This window comes from Carcharhinus amblyrhynchos, chromosome 8 (assembly GCF_965287045.1).
Source record: "Carcharhinus amblyrhynchos chromosome 8, sCarAmb.v2.hapA, whole genome shotgun sequence".
Classification (NCBI taxonomy): domain Eukaryota; kingdom Metazoa; phylum Chordata; class Chondrichthyes; order Carcharhiniformes; family Carcharhinidae; genus Carcharhinus; species Carcharhinus amblyrhynchos.
This window is the reverse complement of record NC_137331.1, coordinates 108,054,399-108,069,151: the sequence shown is the minus strand read 5'-3', so window position 1 is coordinate 108,069,151 and position 14,753 is coordinate 108,054,399. Positions and strand designations below refer to the sequence as shown.

Here is a 14,753-nt window from a genome sequence, read left to right as displayed (position 1 = left end):
GGAAACATCTTCTGGGTTGTCTTGCATCATGGGACAGCACAGCAATATGTCTGAGGAGAGGCTGAGAAAGAAAGCTGCTAGTAATGGCAGTCTTACAGTGCACCAGAGTTGCCCTTACATAACAGCGAGCATACCTCTTCATCAAGAATTGTCATAGCCAGTTCTGTGAGGCCATTAGTACGTAAACTGGGGGAAGGTACTGGACTAATAATCCAGAGACCCCGGGTGATGTCCTGGGGACCTGAGCTTGAATCCTACCATGGCAGATGGTGAAATTTGAATTAAATAAAAATCCAGAATTAAAAGTCTAATGATGACCATGAAACAATTGTCGATTGTTGTAAAAAGTGCCAATTGGATCATTAAAAGGAAGGAAATCGGCCATCCTTATCTGGTGTGGCCTACATATGACTCCCTTCGTGAATGACTGTTAGAATGTAGCCCAAAATGATGGAAATTGTCCAACACCTACCTTATCTTGTATCAATCGAGCATCTTTGTTTGAGGACTTCAGTAGCGTCTGAATAATGCTGAGCGCCCCACTGGGTCGACTAGCTGCATAGTGGAGAGGCAACTGATCCTTGTGCTGAAAAGTAAGGAAAAATGCAGTGAGAATTGACAGTGCATCTATCCTGTGTAGGCCACTGATACAGCCACATTTCCCTCACTTATTCCCCCATTTACCACATAATTATTCTTCATAAAAACATGGGGAAAATTATGTAATTTGAATCCTATGTCAGTAAAATTGGCCTTGATAGTCTCGCTGTGGAGAGATGGGAGTGATGAAAGGGATATGGGAGGGGACGGGGAATCACTGTGGATCAGAGGTATTTGAGTGAGGGGGGTGCTTGCCTCTGGGAAGTGCCACCTCTTGCCTCTAACATAAAAAAGGAGCTTAAACGTTTTTTATAACATTTCCAAAGCAAAAGGGTAGGTAAATGATTGATGACACTCGTTAGGGACAAAAAACAAAATCATCTTACAGAGAAAGAAGACGATGAGTATTTTGCATCCAAACACATGAGAATGAAATGAATGTCGCAATAGCGGAGAAGAGATAGGGAAATAAGATAAAAATAAATAGAAGTGAGGTGTTAACTTGATTGGCATCATTCAAGGGTAAGAATGTATCTATCTTGCTGAAGAAATCCAGGGTGGAGAGAGCAGAAACTTCGAATTGATCAGTTCAATCCTTCTTGCACACAGGACTAGAGAAAGGGGAGCAGAATAAACCTGCGCTTTAAGTGTATTGTCGGACTCACTGGGGGAAATTCTCCCATCCTGCCTGCCACTAGAGTCGTGGCGAACGGGGGGATGGACCACACAAAGCTCCACGGACCTCGGGCAGGACTCTCTGGGGTGAGCACAGCCTGAGAATCCTGCCCACTCTTTTTCCCTTTGGCAAATGATGGCGAGGTGCTGGAAGAACTCCCAGGTTCATTATCAGTACGTTGAAAACTCAATGGCATGAAAACTCGTTCCATGGCCAACAAGTCCTGGAGATGTGCACTACCCCTGCACCACAAAAACTCCTACAATCTGGGTAACTACAGGTTAACTAGTTTAACTGTCAGTAGTGGGTAAACTACTACAGATCATTGGCATGGGCCAAATTAAATTCTTGCTTGGTGAAGCTTGAGTTAAATAAGGGACAGTCAATTTGAATTTATGAAAGTAATATTGTGCCTGACTGACCTCATTGAATTCTTTGATGAGGGAATTCAGGGCTATGAAGATTGTTGAAGTAGATGTTACATATGTGGACTTTCAAAAAACATTCTGTAAAGTATTATATAATCACATTGAATAAGCAGAGCTCTTACAATGGAAACAAGAACTAGAGGGCATAGCCTCAAAATACAGGGGAGTCAATTTAGAACAGAGTTGAGGAGGAACTTCTTCTCCCAGAGGGTGGTGAATCTTTGACATTCTCTGCCCAATGAAGCAGTGGAGGCTACCTTGTTAAATGTGTTTAAGTCACAGATAGATAGATAGATTTTTAACCAATAAGGGAATTAAGGGTTATGGGGAGCAGGCGGGTACGTGGAACTGAGCCACGACAGATCAGCCATGATCTTATTGAATGGCGGAGCAGGCTCGAGGGGCTAGATGGCCTACTCCTGCTCCTATTTCTTGTGTTCTTATGTTCTCTTGGGATTAAAGGGACAGTGGTAACTTGGAGACAGAATTGACTGAGTATGAAACAGCATGTAGTGGCGAATACATGTTTTTCTGATGGTATATCTAAGAAAAGATAGCTATGGAGAATGATAGATCTAGCCCAAAGTTAAAATTCTGAATTGGGGCAAGGTCAATTTTGATGGTATCAGGCAGGAACTTTCAAAAGTTGATTAGGGGAGTCTAATGGCATGTAAAGGGAGGGCTGGTGTGTGGGAACCTTTCAGAATTGTGTTAATCAGGGTTCAGGGTAAGCATATACCTTCTAGAGTTAAGAGCAAGGCTGGTCGAAGGAGGGAACCGTGGATGACTTGGGATATTGATGCCCCAGTCAAAAGAAAGAGGAGGCAGATGACATGCATAAGCAGCTGGGATCAAGTGGATCCCTTGAAGAGTATAGAGGGTGTTAGAATAGTGTTAAGAGAGAAATCAGGAGGGGAAAAGGGGACATGCGATTGCTTTGGCAGATAAGGCAAAGGGGAATCCAAAGAGCTTCTACAAATACATAAGGGTCAAAAGAGTAACTAGGGAGAGAATAGGCCCTTGAGAAATTATGTCAAGATTCTTGAGTATTGTTGGAGCTGCACTCATCCAGGCAAGTAGAGAGACTCCAGACTTGTGCCTTGTAGCTAGTGGACAGGCTTTTGGGGGGGTGGGGGGGGGCACTGCTCAGGCCATTAGTTACTCGCTGCAGTATTCCTAGCCTTTGACCTGCTCTTCAGCACACAGTACTGATATGGCTACTTCAGTTGTTTCTGGTGAATGCAAACTCCCAGGATTTTCACAGTGGAGATTTCAGAGAAAATGCCATTGACTGTCAAGGGGTGATGATTAGATTCTCTCTTGTAGGAAGATAGGCAGTTGTGCAGCTCAAATGTTACTTGCCACTTATCAACCCAAGGCTGAATGTTGTCCAGGTCAAAGAACATAAGAACTAAGAACAGGAGTAGTAATTTAGCCCCTCGAACCTTCTCTGCCATTTTAATATGATCATGGCTGATCTTATTTTGGCCTCAGCTCCACTTTTCTGCCCATTCATCGTAACCCTTCAAACCTTTACTAATTAACAATTAACAATTAACCTCAAAGTCCTGGCATCCATCACACTGGGGTAGTGAATTCCATAGATTCATCATCCTATGGGAAAAGCCATTTCTCTTCATCTCTGTTTTAAATTTGCTACCACTTATCCTAAAAACTTGATCTCTTGTTCTAGATTGTCCTAGAACTTAGAAGACTACAGCACAAACTGGCCCTTTGGCCCACAAGGTGCGCTGATCATATCCATACCTACCAGGCCTATCTATAACTCTCAATCCCATTAAATCCCATGTACTCATCCAGAAGTCTCCTAAAAGATCCCAACGAGTTCACCTCTACCACCACCAACGGCAGCCGATTCCACTCACCCACCACCCTCTGAGTGGAAAACTTACCCCTGACATCTCCTCTGTACCTACTCCGCAGCACCTTAAACCTGTGTCCTCTTGTAGCGACAAAATAGAGGAAACATCATTTCCATGTCTACTTTGTCAATCCCCCTTATCATCTTTTACACCTCAATTAGATCTCCTCTCGCTCTTCTAAACTCCAGGGAGCATAGGCCTAATTTGCCCATTTCCTCTTCATAAGACAAACCCCTCCTCTCTGGAATCAATCTTGGTAAACCTCCTCTGAGCTGCCTGCAATGCAACTACAAGTAAGAGGATGAAAACTGCACACAATAGACTCACCTGATAAAGGAGCAGCATTCCGAAAGCTCATGATTCCAAATAAACCTGTTGGACTTTAACCGGGTGTTGTGAGACTTCTTATTGTGCCTATCCCAGTCCAACACTGGCATCCCCACATCACAATATTCTAAATGCAGTCTCACTAATGCTTTGTACAGTAACACTTCACTTCTTTTACATTTATTCCTTTAGCACTAAATGCCAATATTCCATTTGCCTTCCTAATTACCTGCTGTACCTGCATACTGGTTTTCTGTGATTCATGCATGAGGATACCCAGATCCCTCTGTACTGAAGCATTTCAAATTTTCTTTCCATTCAGATAATAATTTGCCTTTGTATTTTTCCAATCAAAATGGATAATCTCACCCTTATCCACACTGAACTCCATCTGCCAAATTTTGCCCCATTCACTTAACCTATCCATGTCCATTTATAAATTTCTTATTTCATTATTGCAACTTACAATCCCACCTATTTTAGTGTCATCTGCAAATTTGGCTATGGTACCACCAAATGCCATGTCTGGATGGATTACACCCGGGCATTTTAAACAAATCTAAGGGATAGTTGCAGGGGCACTATTACAAATGTTAGTCCATTACAACTGGCAGATAGCTAATATAATACCTGTATTTAAGAAGGGGACAAATCATGTTCTGGGAGCTTTAGGCTAGTCAGCTTAACAAGGGTGATGGGAAAGAATGCTGGAATCCCTACTCCCTACAGACAGAATGTTGGTTAGCACTGCTGCCTCACAGTGCCAGGGACCCAGGTTCAATTCCTGGCTGGGGTCACTGTCTGTGTGAAGTTTTCACTTTCTCCCAGTGTCTGTGTGGGTTCCCTCCAGGTGCTCCAGTTGCCTCCTACAGTCCGAAAGGCATGCTGATTAGATGTATTGGCAATGTAAATTCGCCCTCAGTGTACCTGAATAAGCAATGGAGTGTAGCGGCAAGGGGATTTTCACAGTAACTTCACTGCAGTGTTGACGTAAGCCTCCTTGTGACAATAATAAATGAACTAAACCACTACACTTGCATCCAACTCATGAATATAAATTGTAAATAATTGAGGCCTGAGGACTGAATTCTGTAGTATCCCATCAGTTGTTTCTTGCCAGCCAGAAAAAGACCCATTTATCCTGACTTTCTGCTTTCTGTTGGTTAGCCAATCCACTATCCAAACTAATAAATCACCCCATATCCCATGTGAACTAATCTTGTGCCTTTGTATGGCACCTTATCAAGTGCCTTCTGGAAGTCCAGATATACTACATCTACAGGATCCCCATTATCCACCTTGCTTGTTACATCTTCAAAGAATTCAAACAAATTAGTCAAACATGATTTACCTTTCATAAAACCTTGCCGACTCTGATGGATTGCATTTTGACTTTGACTTTCTCAATGTCCTTTTATTACTTCCTTTATAATGGATTCTAACAATTTCCCAATGATGGATGTTAAACTAATTGGCCTATAGTTTTGTACATTTTGTCTTACTCCCTTTTCGAATAACAGCATTATGTTGACATTTTCCAATCCACCAGAATCTTTCCCAGGGAATTTTTGGATATTGTAATCAGTGGATTCACCATCTCTTTTAAGACCCAGAATATAGACCCTCAGGCCCTGGGGACTTGCCTGCCTTCATTCCAATGATTTACTGAGTACTCTTCCCCTCATGATGATGATAGTAAGTTCCTCCCTTTCTATATCCTCTGCATTTTCTATTGTGATGGTACTCGCGTCCTCTACCGTGAAAAGCGAAGCAAAATATTGATTTAGTGTCACAGCCATTCTGGTGTTCCTCACCATTAACTCCCCAGCCTCATCTTCAAGGGACAAACATCCCCTTCAGCTACTTTCTTCCTCTTTATATACTTGTTGACGCTTTTGCTACCCGTTTATATTTTGCACGAGTTTTCTTTCATAATTTGCCTTTTCTATTTTTAATACTTTTTTAGTGACCCTTTGTTGACCTTTAAAAGCTTCCCAATCTTCTAGTGTGCCTTTAATCTTTGCAATAAGGAATGCCTTAACTTTTGTCTTATTCTTAACTTCCTTGCTAAGCCATGGAAGTCTTTCCCTCCCTCTTACACCTTTCCTTTTTTCTGGAATACATTTTAGTTGGGAGGACTTGAATATCTCCTTAAATATCTGCCTCTGTTCATTTACTCTTTCCATCCATTCACTAGGGCCAACTCTGTCCTCATGCCTTCGTAATGACCTTTCTTTAACTCCAAAATGCTAGTATCTTGCCCTCAAACTTAATTTGAAATTCTAGCATGTTATGATCACTCTTCGTGAGTGGACACTTGGGTGGGATTTTCTGGCCGCAGGCTCCCCAAGAATGAAAATCCCTGCCCAAGGTCAACAGACCTTTAAGTGGTCCACCAAATTTTCTGTCCCACCTGCGACGGGCAGGGTGGGAAAATTCCGTCCCTTCAAATGGCAGGTGTGATGGGCCAAACAGCCACCTTCTGTGCTATGAGATTCTACAAATAAAAAAAAAAGGAATGTATTATTTGATTTGGCCATAGCATTATTCCTGCAGAATGTGTGTGCAGTATCTGTATGCTTCGCCAACAGGGTTGAAAAGTCCAGGTGAACCCAGGTCCCAGAGTTGAAATTCCAGCATTTACCCTTACTTCCGTTTGTAAGAAGTCTCACAACACCAGATTAAAGTCCAGCCGGTTTATTTGGAATCATGAGCTTTCAAAGCACTGCTCCTTCATCAGGTGAGTCACTCTGAAATTTCATGATTCCAAATAAACCTGCTGGACTTTAACCTGGTGTTGTGAGACTTCATACTGTACCCACCCCAGTCCAACGCCGGCAACGCACATCACGGCTGTTTCCCTTTGGGTTTTAGCAATCTGTCAGATGGATGTTTCATAAAGATCTATTAGTTATGTTATTTGTTGCCAGAACGAGAAGTGGACTATGTGGCACAAGGTGACAAACTCCCCTACCCAAGAGTACAAACGTGTGTAAAATAGTAAAGGGCATTGCCAAGTCAGCTGAATGTCCTTCCAACTCTGGACACAGTTTGCAAGCAGTCCAGAATGATGGAAGTCTGCGCTTGGCTGGCTATGCAGGTCTTGTGTGAGGTATGCACCTTCAACCTGTTTCTGACTGAAGATGAGCCCACAATACAAAACAACCCCTAATTTGGCATCAAACTGATGATGTAATTCAAAGGCAATAATGGCATTTTGTGGGGTTTATAGAAATAGGTGCAATGAACGTCAGGATAACTAGAGAGAGGTTTACTCTGCTGCTGCTTGTCTGATAGTTTATCTCGGGAATGTTGGTAGTGCAAGGTGTTCTGGTGCCAGGGTTAAAATCCCCTGTTTTACTAAACTCAATAAGAAGTCTCAACAACACCAGGTTAAATCCAACAGTTTTATTTGGTAGCAAACGCCTCTAGCTTTCAGAGTGCTGCCCCTTCTCGATCAGAACTCCAGACTCATCTGACGAAGGGGCAAAGCCCTGAAAGCTAATGGTGTTTGCTCCCAAGTAAACCTGTTGGACTTTAACTTGGTGTTGTGAGACTTTTTGCTGTGTTTACCCCAGTCCGACGCTGGTATCTCCACGTCTTTACTAAACTCAAAACAGACAATAGATCTGTGTTGTGAACAACACCTTATAAGGCAGTCAGTGTCTCGTCTACATCACAGTCATTGCCTGTCACCAATCCCTTACAAGGTAGTGAAAGCTCACAAAACTCCTCCACATCATAATCGATGCCTCATATATTATAAGCTGTGACAGATGTTAAAAAGTCAAAAAAACAAAAAAGTACTGCGAGAGAAGCAGCAAAAAGAAACGTGAGGGGCACAATAATGGGAAACTGTAAGCCAAAAAAGAAACAAGAAGCTTGCTTTTTACGAAGGAGGCACCTGCGCCGCCTGAATATATGTCAAAGGGACCGCTCAAAAACATATCGACGGAGACGACACATTAGAAGATTGCCAAAGAGGAGAAAAAGAAGATGTTAAAACATTGATCAACATACTTCATTGAGCAACAAAAAAAATCTTACTAATTTTGTGAAGGCATTTGCATTGCTCTTGTCAAGATCCTCCTTGTAAACGTCTTGTTTCATATTTCGCAGCAATTTGAATAAACGTCAAATAAAAATTGTGTATCCTGTTTTCAATGTAACGTTTTCTGAGATCCTTATTTACTGATCTTTAATTAACTGTTTTGAATTAGAAGTCATTTTTTTTTGTTCCCGTTCATTCCAAAACCATTGTCGATTGTCGGAAGAACCCATCTGGTTCACTAATGTCCTTTAGGGAAGGAAATCTGACTTCCTTACCTGGTCTGGCCTACATGTGACTCCAGAGCCACAGCAATGTGGTTGACTCTCAACTGCCCTCTCAACGAGGGCAACTAAGAGGGATGGGGCAAAAAAACACTGGCCAGCCAGCGACGCCCATGCCTCATGAATGAATAAAAATAAATAAATTCTGTGGGCAGCCGTCAGTGTTGCAATACGATCATACAAAACTGCTCCACCTCATTCGGCTCCTGATGGGCCAGATATCTCAGGACATTCAAATCAGTTGGAATCTCTGGAATCTCCGGGATCAGGAAAGGGGAAGAACAGCAAAGGTCCCTGCTTGCTACTTGATTACTATCCAATCGCAATCATAGAAAATAAGAGCAGTAGGCCATTCGGTCCTTCGAGGCTCTCCATTCATTTCAATCATGGCTGATCATCCAACTCAATAGCCTGATCCAGCCCTTCCACATATCCTTTGAATTGCTTCGCCCCACGATCTAACTGCTTCTTGATAACATACTGTGTTTTGGCCTCAACTGCTATCTGCGGTAGCGAATTTCAAAGGCTGACCACTCTTTGGCTGAAATCATTTCTTCTCATCTCACTCCTCAAAGGTTTACCCCAAATCCTTAGACAATGACCACAGGTTCTGAACACCCCCACCACCCAAAAGATTCTTTCTGCATTTACCCCTGTCTAATCTTGTTAGAATTTTATACGTCTCGATGAGATTCTCCCCTCATTCTTCTGAACTCCAGCAAATACAATTCCAATCAACTCAATCTCTCCTCAAACACCGCATCCCAAGAATCAGTCTGGTGAACCTTCTCTGCTTTCTGTGCATAACAAAGAACATTCCCTCATAAGAGGACAAAAACAGCACAGAATATTCCAGGTGTGGCCTCAACATGGCCCTATATAATTGCAGCAGAACATCCCTGCTCCTGTGCTCAATTCTTCTCGCTATGAAGGCCAACCCAGCATTTGCCATCATCACTGGGAATCACTGGGAAGTGCACATGGGATGTTAGACTACCTTGTGATGTCACTGACACTCAGTGATGCGCTGCTGTCCAATCACAGCTTGGTTCCAAAGGAGCAGCAATGGATAGGGCCAGATAAGTGGTGTTTAACTGTGCCCACCAATCCAATCCCTCCCTGCACCTTCACCAGACATCCCTCCCACAGATCCGACGTCATCACCGTGGTGTCGTGCGATATTACGTGACTGGGCTCGCGAGGATGTCAGGAGCGTGTCCGCCAACAATTAGAGGGACAAGTAGGCCGATTAAAAAGGCAATGCACCAGGATTTCACATGGCCCCGTGCAATTTCATGCTCGGCTCAGGGGCCACCTGGCCAGATAGCCATCACGTTTTTTTAATTTAAACTCAGTCTAGACTGGGATAAAATGCAGCCGGAATCTCGGCAACTTGAGTACGTAGGAGTTTGGCTCTGAGTTGGTGGCTGGTGGTTTTCAGACAGTTCACCACATTTTCTCTGTGTTCAGGAGGGTTCTTTGGTTCACCGACATTTTCAGAGGCTTTCTATCAAGGGCACAATGAGGTAAATGGGGGCATGTTGTAATGTCACTGGATTAGTAAACCAGAGACCTGGGCGAAATGCTCTGGGGACACGCTGGCCTGTGGTGTCTAAATTTAAAATAATTTTAAAAATCTGGAAATGGGAGGTCATCTCAAACCTTGAAAAACTAAGTTTATTGTCACGAAAACACATCTGGTTCAATAATGTCCGACAGGGAAGGAAATCTGCCATCCTGGTCTGGCATACATGTGACTCCAGGCCCACAGCTGCCCTCTGAAATGGCCTACCAAAGCAAGTAGGAATGGGCATCGTATGCTGGCACAGCTAATGGCACTCGCCAGGCCAATTCATCCCTCTTTATCAAGGCAACTTCATGTGAACAGTCGTCATTAGCACTCACTCCCATCTCACCCTCCACAAGCATTATTTTATTTGCTGAACACAATAATACTCTCACGCTCATAATTATTTGCAGGATAAGGGAATATACAACTGGGGGTTGGGGGGGAAGTTGTGGGGTGGGAGGTGACTACAATGAAGGAGGAAGGATTGAAAATCACCCAAATTGCTGAGTGCTTGTCCACTGCAATTGGAGAGATGGAGGTCCCTGGTGGAATCATTAGATGTTACACATGGCACACTGTAGCACCTGTTCAGGGACACTGAGGGAGAATTCAACACGGTCAATGCACTTAGCCAACATGCTTTCAGACTGTGGGAAGAAACCAGAGCAAACCAATACAGACACGGGAAGAATGTTGACACAGACAGTGATCCAAGGCTGGAATGGAACCCGGATCCCTGCCGCTGTGAGGCAGCAGTGCTAACAACCGTGCCACCCAAAATGAAGAGAATCTGAGAGATGAGAGAATCTGAGAGATGAGCAGTCGCTCTGTCTTATCATTATTAGTCACAGGCAAGGTGCCTGAAGATTGGAGGGTGGCAAATGTTGTGCCTTTGTTTCAAAATGGCTGCAGAGAAAAGCCTGGGAATGACCGGCTGGTGAACCTCACATCTGTAGTGGGTAAGCTGTTGGAAGATATTTTGAGAGACAGGATCTACAGGCATTTAGAGGTGCAAGGACTGATTAGGGACAGTCAGCATGGCTTTGTGAGTGGAAAATCACAGCTCACAAATTTGGTTGAGTTTTTTAAAGGGGTAACTAAGAAGGTAGATGAGGGCAGTGCAGTTGATGTTGTCTACATGGACTTTAGCAAGGCCTTTGACAGGGTATAGCATGGTAGGTTGTTGCATAAGGTTAAATCTCACAGGATCCAGGGTGAGGTAGCCAAATGGATAGAAAATTGGCTTTTTGACAGAAGACAGAGGTTGATTATAGAAAGTTGTTTTCAAACTGGAGGCCTGTGGCCAGTGATGTGCTCAGGAGTTGGTACTGAGTCCACTGTTATTTGTCATTTATATTAATGATTTGGATGAGAATTTAGTAGGCTGGTTAGTAAGTTTACAGATGACACCAAGATTGATGGGATGGAATTACAATGGGATCTTGATCATTTGGGTCAGTGGGCTGACAAATGGCAGACACAGTTTAATTTAGATAAATACAAGGTGATGCATTTTGGCCGATCAAACCAGGGCAGGACTTACTCTGTTAACATTATGGCACTGGGGAGAGTTATAGAACAAAGAGATCTAGGAGTACAGGTTCATTTCTCCTTGAAAGTGGAATTACAGGCAGACAGATTGGTGAAGAAGGCATTCAGCATGCTTGGTTTCATTGGTCAGAACACTGAATACAGGAGGTGGGAAATCTTGTTGAAGTTGTGCAAGACATTGGTACGGCCACACTTGAAATACTTTGTACAGTTCTGACCACCCTATTATAGAAGGGATATTTTGAAGCTAGAAAAAGTGCAGAAAAGATTTACTAGGATGCTACCGGGACTTGATGGTTTGAGTTATAAGGAGAGGCTGAATAGACTGGGACTTTTTTCTCTGGAGCGTCGGAGGCTGAGGGGTGATCTTATAGAGGTCTATAAAATAATGAGGGGCATAGATCAGCGAGATAGTCAATATTTTTTCCCAAAGGTAGGAGAGTCTAAAACTAGAGGGCATGGGTTTATGGTGACAGAGGAGAGATTAAAAAGAGGGTCCATTTTTTCACACAGAGGTTGTGAGTGTCTGGAACAAGCTGCCAGAGGTAGTAGTAGAGGCTGGTACAATTTTGTCTTTTAAAAAGCATTTAGACAGTTACATAGGTAAGATGGGTATGGGAGATGTGGGCCAAACGCGGGCAATTGGGATTAGTTTAGGGGTTAAAAAAAGGGATGGCATGGTCAAGTTGGGCCAAAGGGCCTGTTTCCTTGCTGTAAACCTTTATGACTCTAGCGTTTTATAACCCTGTGCATGCTTGAATATGCAAATGAAGGTTACTTTTAAAAAATGATTCTCGCCTCCTGCCAGATCATTTGCTTCTAAAGTTAGACACCCAGCATCTTCCAAGATGACCTAGATGGTGCCAGCAATGACCAGGCACACCAAAGAACAATGTATAATAAGGGGAACAGCCTGAGGCAAGGCCCATCAGCAGCAGGCAGCAGCACATGAAGGACTTCATAGCCTACCTGGTAATCAGACCCGACAGGGAAACCACAAAGAAAGCCAGAAACTAACAAAGAAAGCAGTGTGGGAAATGGGAAGCTCGAATCAGCCTCAGCATCTCCCATTGACACTCCAGAATGTTGAGAGTCCCAGACAGGCCGAGCAAAGGCAAAACTGGAGAAAACAATTATCTGCTATTGAAATGCTTTGGGGCTCACAATTAAGAATAACAAGGACCAAATTATTACCTGCTATCAAGAATGAGGAGACAGCCTCCAATGAGGATGACATTGGAGCCTTTGACTCATAGTCTTGTTCGAAACATCATTATTGTTCAGGCAAAATTGAACTGCTGAATTCATTTGATTTGATTTGATTTATTATCGTCACATGTATTACAGTGAAAAATATTGTTTCTTGTGCACTACCCAGATAAAGCATACCACACATTGAGAAGGAAAGGAGAAGGTGCAGAAATCAATGTTACAGTCATAGCTAGGATGTAAAGAAAGATCAACTTCGTGCGAGGTAGGTCCATTCAAAAGTCTGATGGCAGCAGGAAGAAGCTGTTCTTGAGTCGGTTGGTATGTGACCTCAGACTTTTGTATTTTCTTCTCAATGAAAGAAGGTGGCAGAAAGAATGTCTAGGGTACGTGGGGTCCTTGATTATGCTGGCTGCTTTTCTGAGGCAGCGGGATGTGTAGACGGAGTCAATGGATGGGAAGCTGCCAGCACTGCGGTGGCACATTTATGATGCCCAAATGGGCATTGCCGTGGTCCCAGGTGGGCAGTGCCAGGGTGCCAGGTGGGCAATGCCAGGGTTCCAGGTGGGCAGTAGCAGGTTGGCACTGCCTGCAGTACTCTGCTTGGCTATGCCCCCAATCATCCAGGGGCTTCAATGGCTTTTGATCCCCTAATGAGGTCTTCAGGCCTGATCTCCTCCACTAGTGGAGACCAGCAGTGATTTTCAGTGGCGAGAGGGGGGGAAGTGTCCAGGAGGCTGGAAGACGTCATCCCAGATGTGTTACTGAGATTGAAATTTAGTCAATCGCATGCAAGTTGGTTCTGCGACTTTCTGGACACAAAGCCAATCTTGCCAGCAAAACAGGACTGGAAAGGCTGTGTGTAAGATCAGCTTGCACCCGGCGTGAAACAGGTTTTTGTTCTCAAATGCAATCTAACCGGCTCATTGTGCCAGCAGGTAAGATTGTGCCCATGGTCTGTGGCATTCACAGACAGGAGCAGAAAGAATCATTTCTGCCCTCACCTTTCCCATCCATGGGAAGGACTTGGTATGGAGCAGATTGAATTCAAAGGGAAAGTGTAGTCTGAATGGTCATATAATAATGTGGTTAAAAAATGGTTGCCCAGCGTTCTTCTCAGAACACAAGCATAGGGTAGCTGATCAGTGAGTGAATTATCTATTGTTTGTTACACATCCTTGTTGCCAGTGTTTGGGAGTCCAGCACATCCATGGAAAGTATTCCTCATCATTGTGGATTATAATTCCGGCTGGATAGACCTACAGCAGATCAGCAATGGGAAGGTATCAAACTGCAGGGGCTGCAATGACCAGGATCACACCTTGTTCAGATACAAACTGGTATCATCCAAAAAATAGGAATGCCTTGATTTTGATGAACAGACCATATTTAATCCTCAGCGGGAAACCACAACTACAGAATTGATTGAAACAAACATTGATGACCCTCAGAAAATGAATTTTGAGTAAACAGATCATAAGGCCATAAGATACAGGAGCAGAATTAGGCCATTCAGCCCATCAAGTCTGCTCCACCATTTGATCATGGCTTATATGTTTCTCAACCTCATTTTCCTGCCTTTTCCCCATAACTTTGATCCTCTTACCAATCAAGAACATATCCACCTCTGTCTTAAAGACACTCAACAAGCTGGCCTCCACAGCGTTTTGTGGCAAAGACTTCCAAGATTCACCACTCTCTGGCTGAAGAAATTCCTCCTTATCTCAGTTCTAAAGAGTCTTCCTTTATTCTGAGGCTGTGCCCTTGGATCCTAGTCTCTCCTATCAATAGAAACATCTTCCCCAAGTCCACTCTATCCAGGCCTTTCAATATTCTGTAAGTTTCAATGAGATCCCCCTGACCTCATCCTTCTAAACTCCATCGAGTACAGACGTTGAGTCCTCAAACGCTCCTCATCCATCAAGCCTTTCATTCCTGGGATCATTCTTGTGAACCTTCTCTGGATCCTCTGCTGCCTCACAGCACCAGGGACTTAGGTTTAATTCCCAGCTTGAGTCATTGTTTGTGCGAAGTCTGCATGTTCTCCCCATGTCCATGCGGGTTTCCTCCAGGTGCTCCAGTTTCCTCCCACAGTCCAAAAGACATGCTGCTTAGGTGCACTGGCCATGGTAAATTCTCCCTCAGCTTACCTGAACAGGCACCGGATTGTGGCAACT

At 43.7% G+C, this 14,753-nt stretch overlaps 1 protein-coding gene across 1 annotated transcript in view; it reads right to left on the bottom strand.

The window, feature by feature from the left end:
- trpn1 (transient receptor potential cation channel, subfamily N, member 1) overlaps window positions 1-14,753 on the bottom strand; it is a 208,366-nt gene that overhangs the window by 91,358 nt on the left and 102,255 nt on the right. Inside the window, exon 4 of the mRNA XM_080194604.1 lies at window positions 473-586. Coding sequence (XP_080050730.1) covers window positions 473-586 — 114 coding nt within the window. The remainder of the gene's footprint in view (window positions 1-472; window positions 587-14,753) is intronic.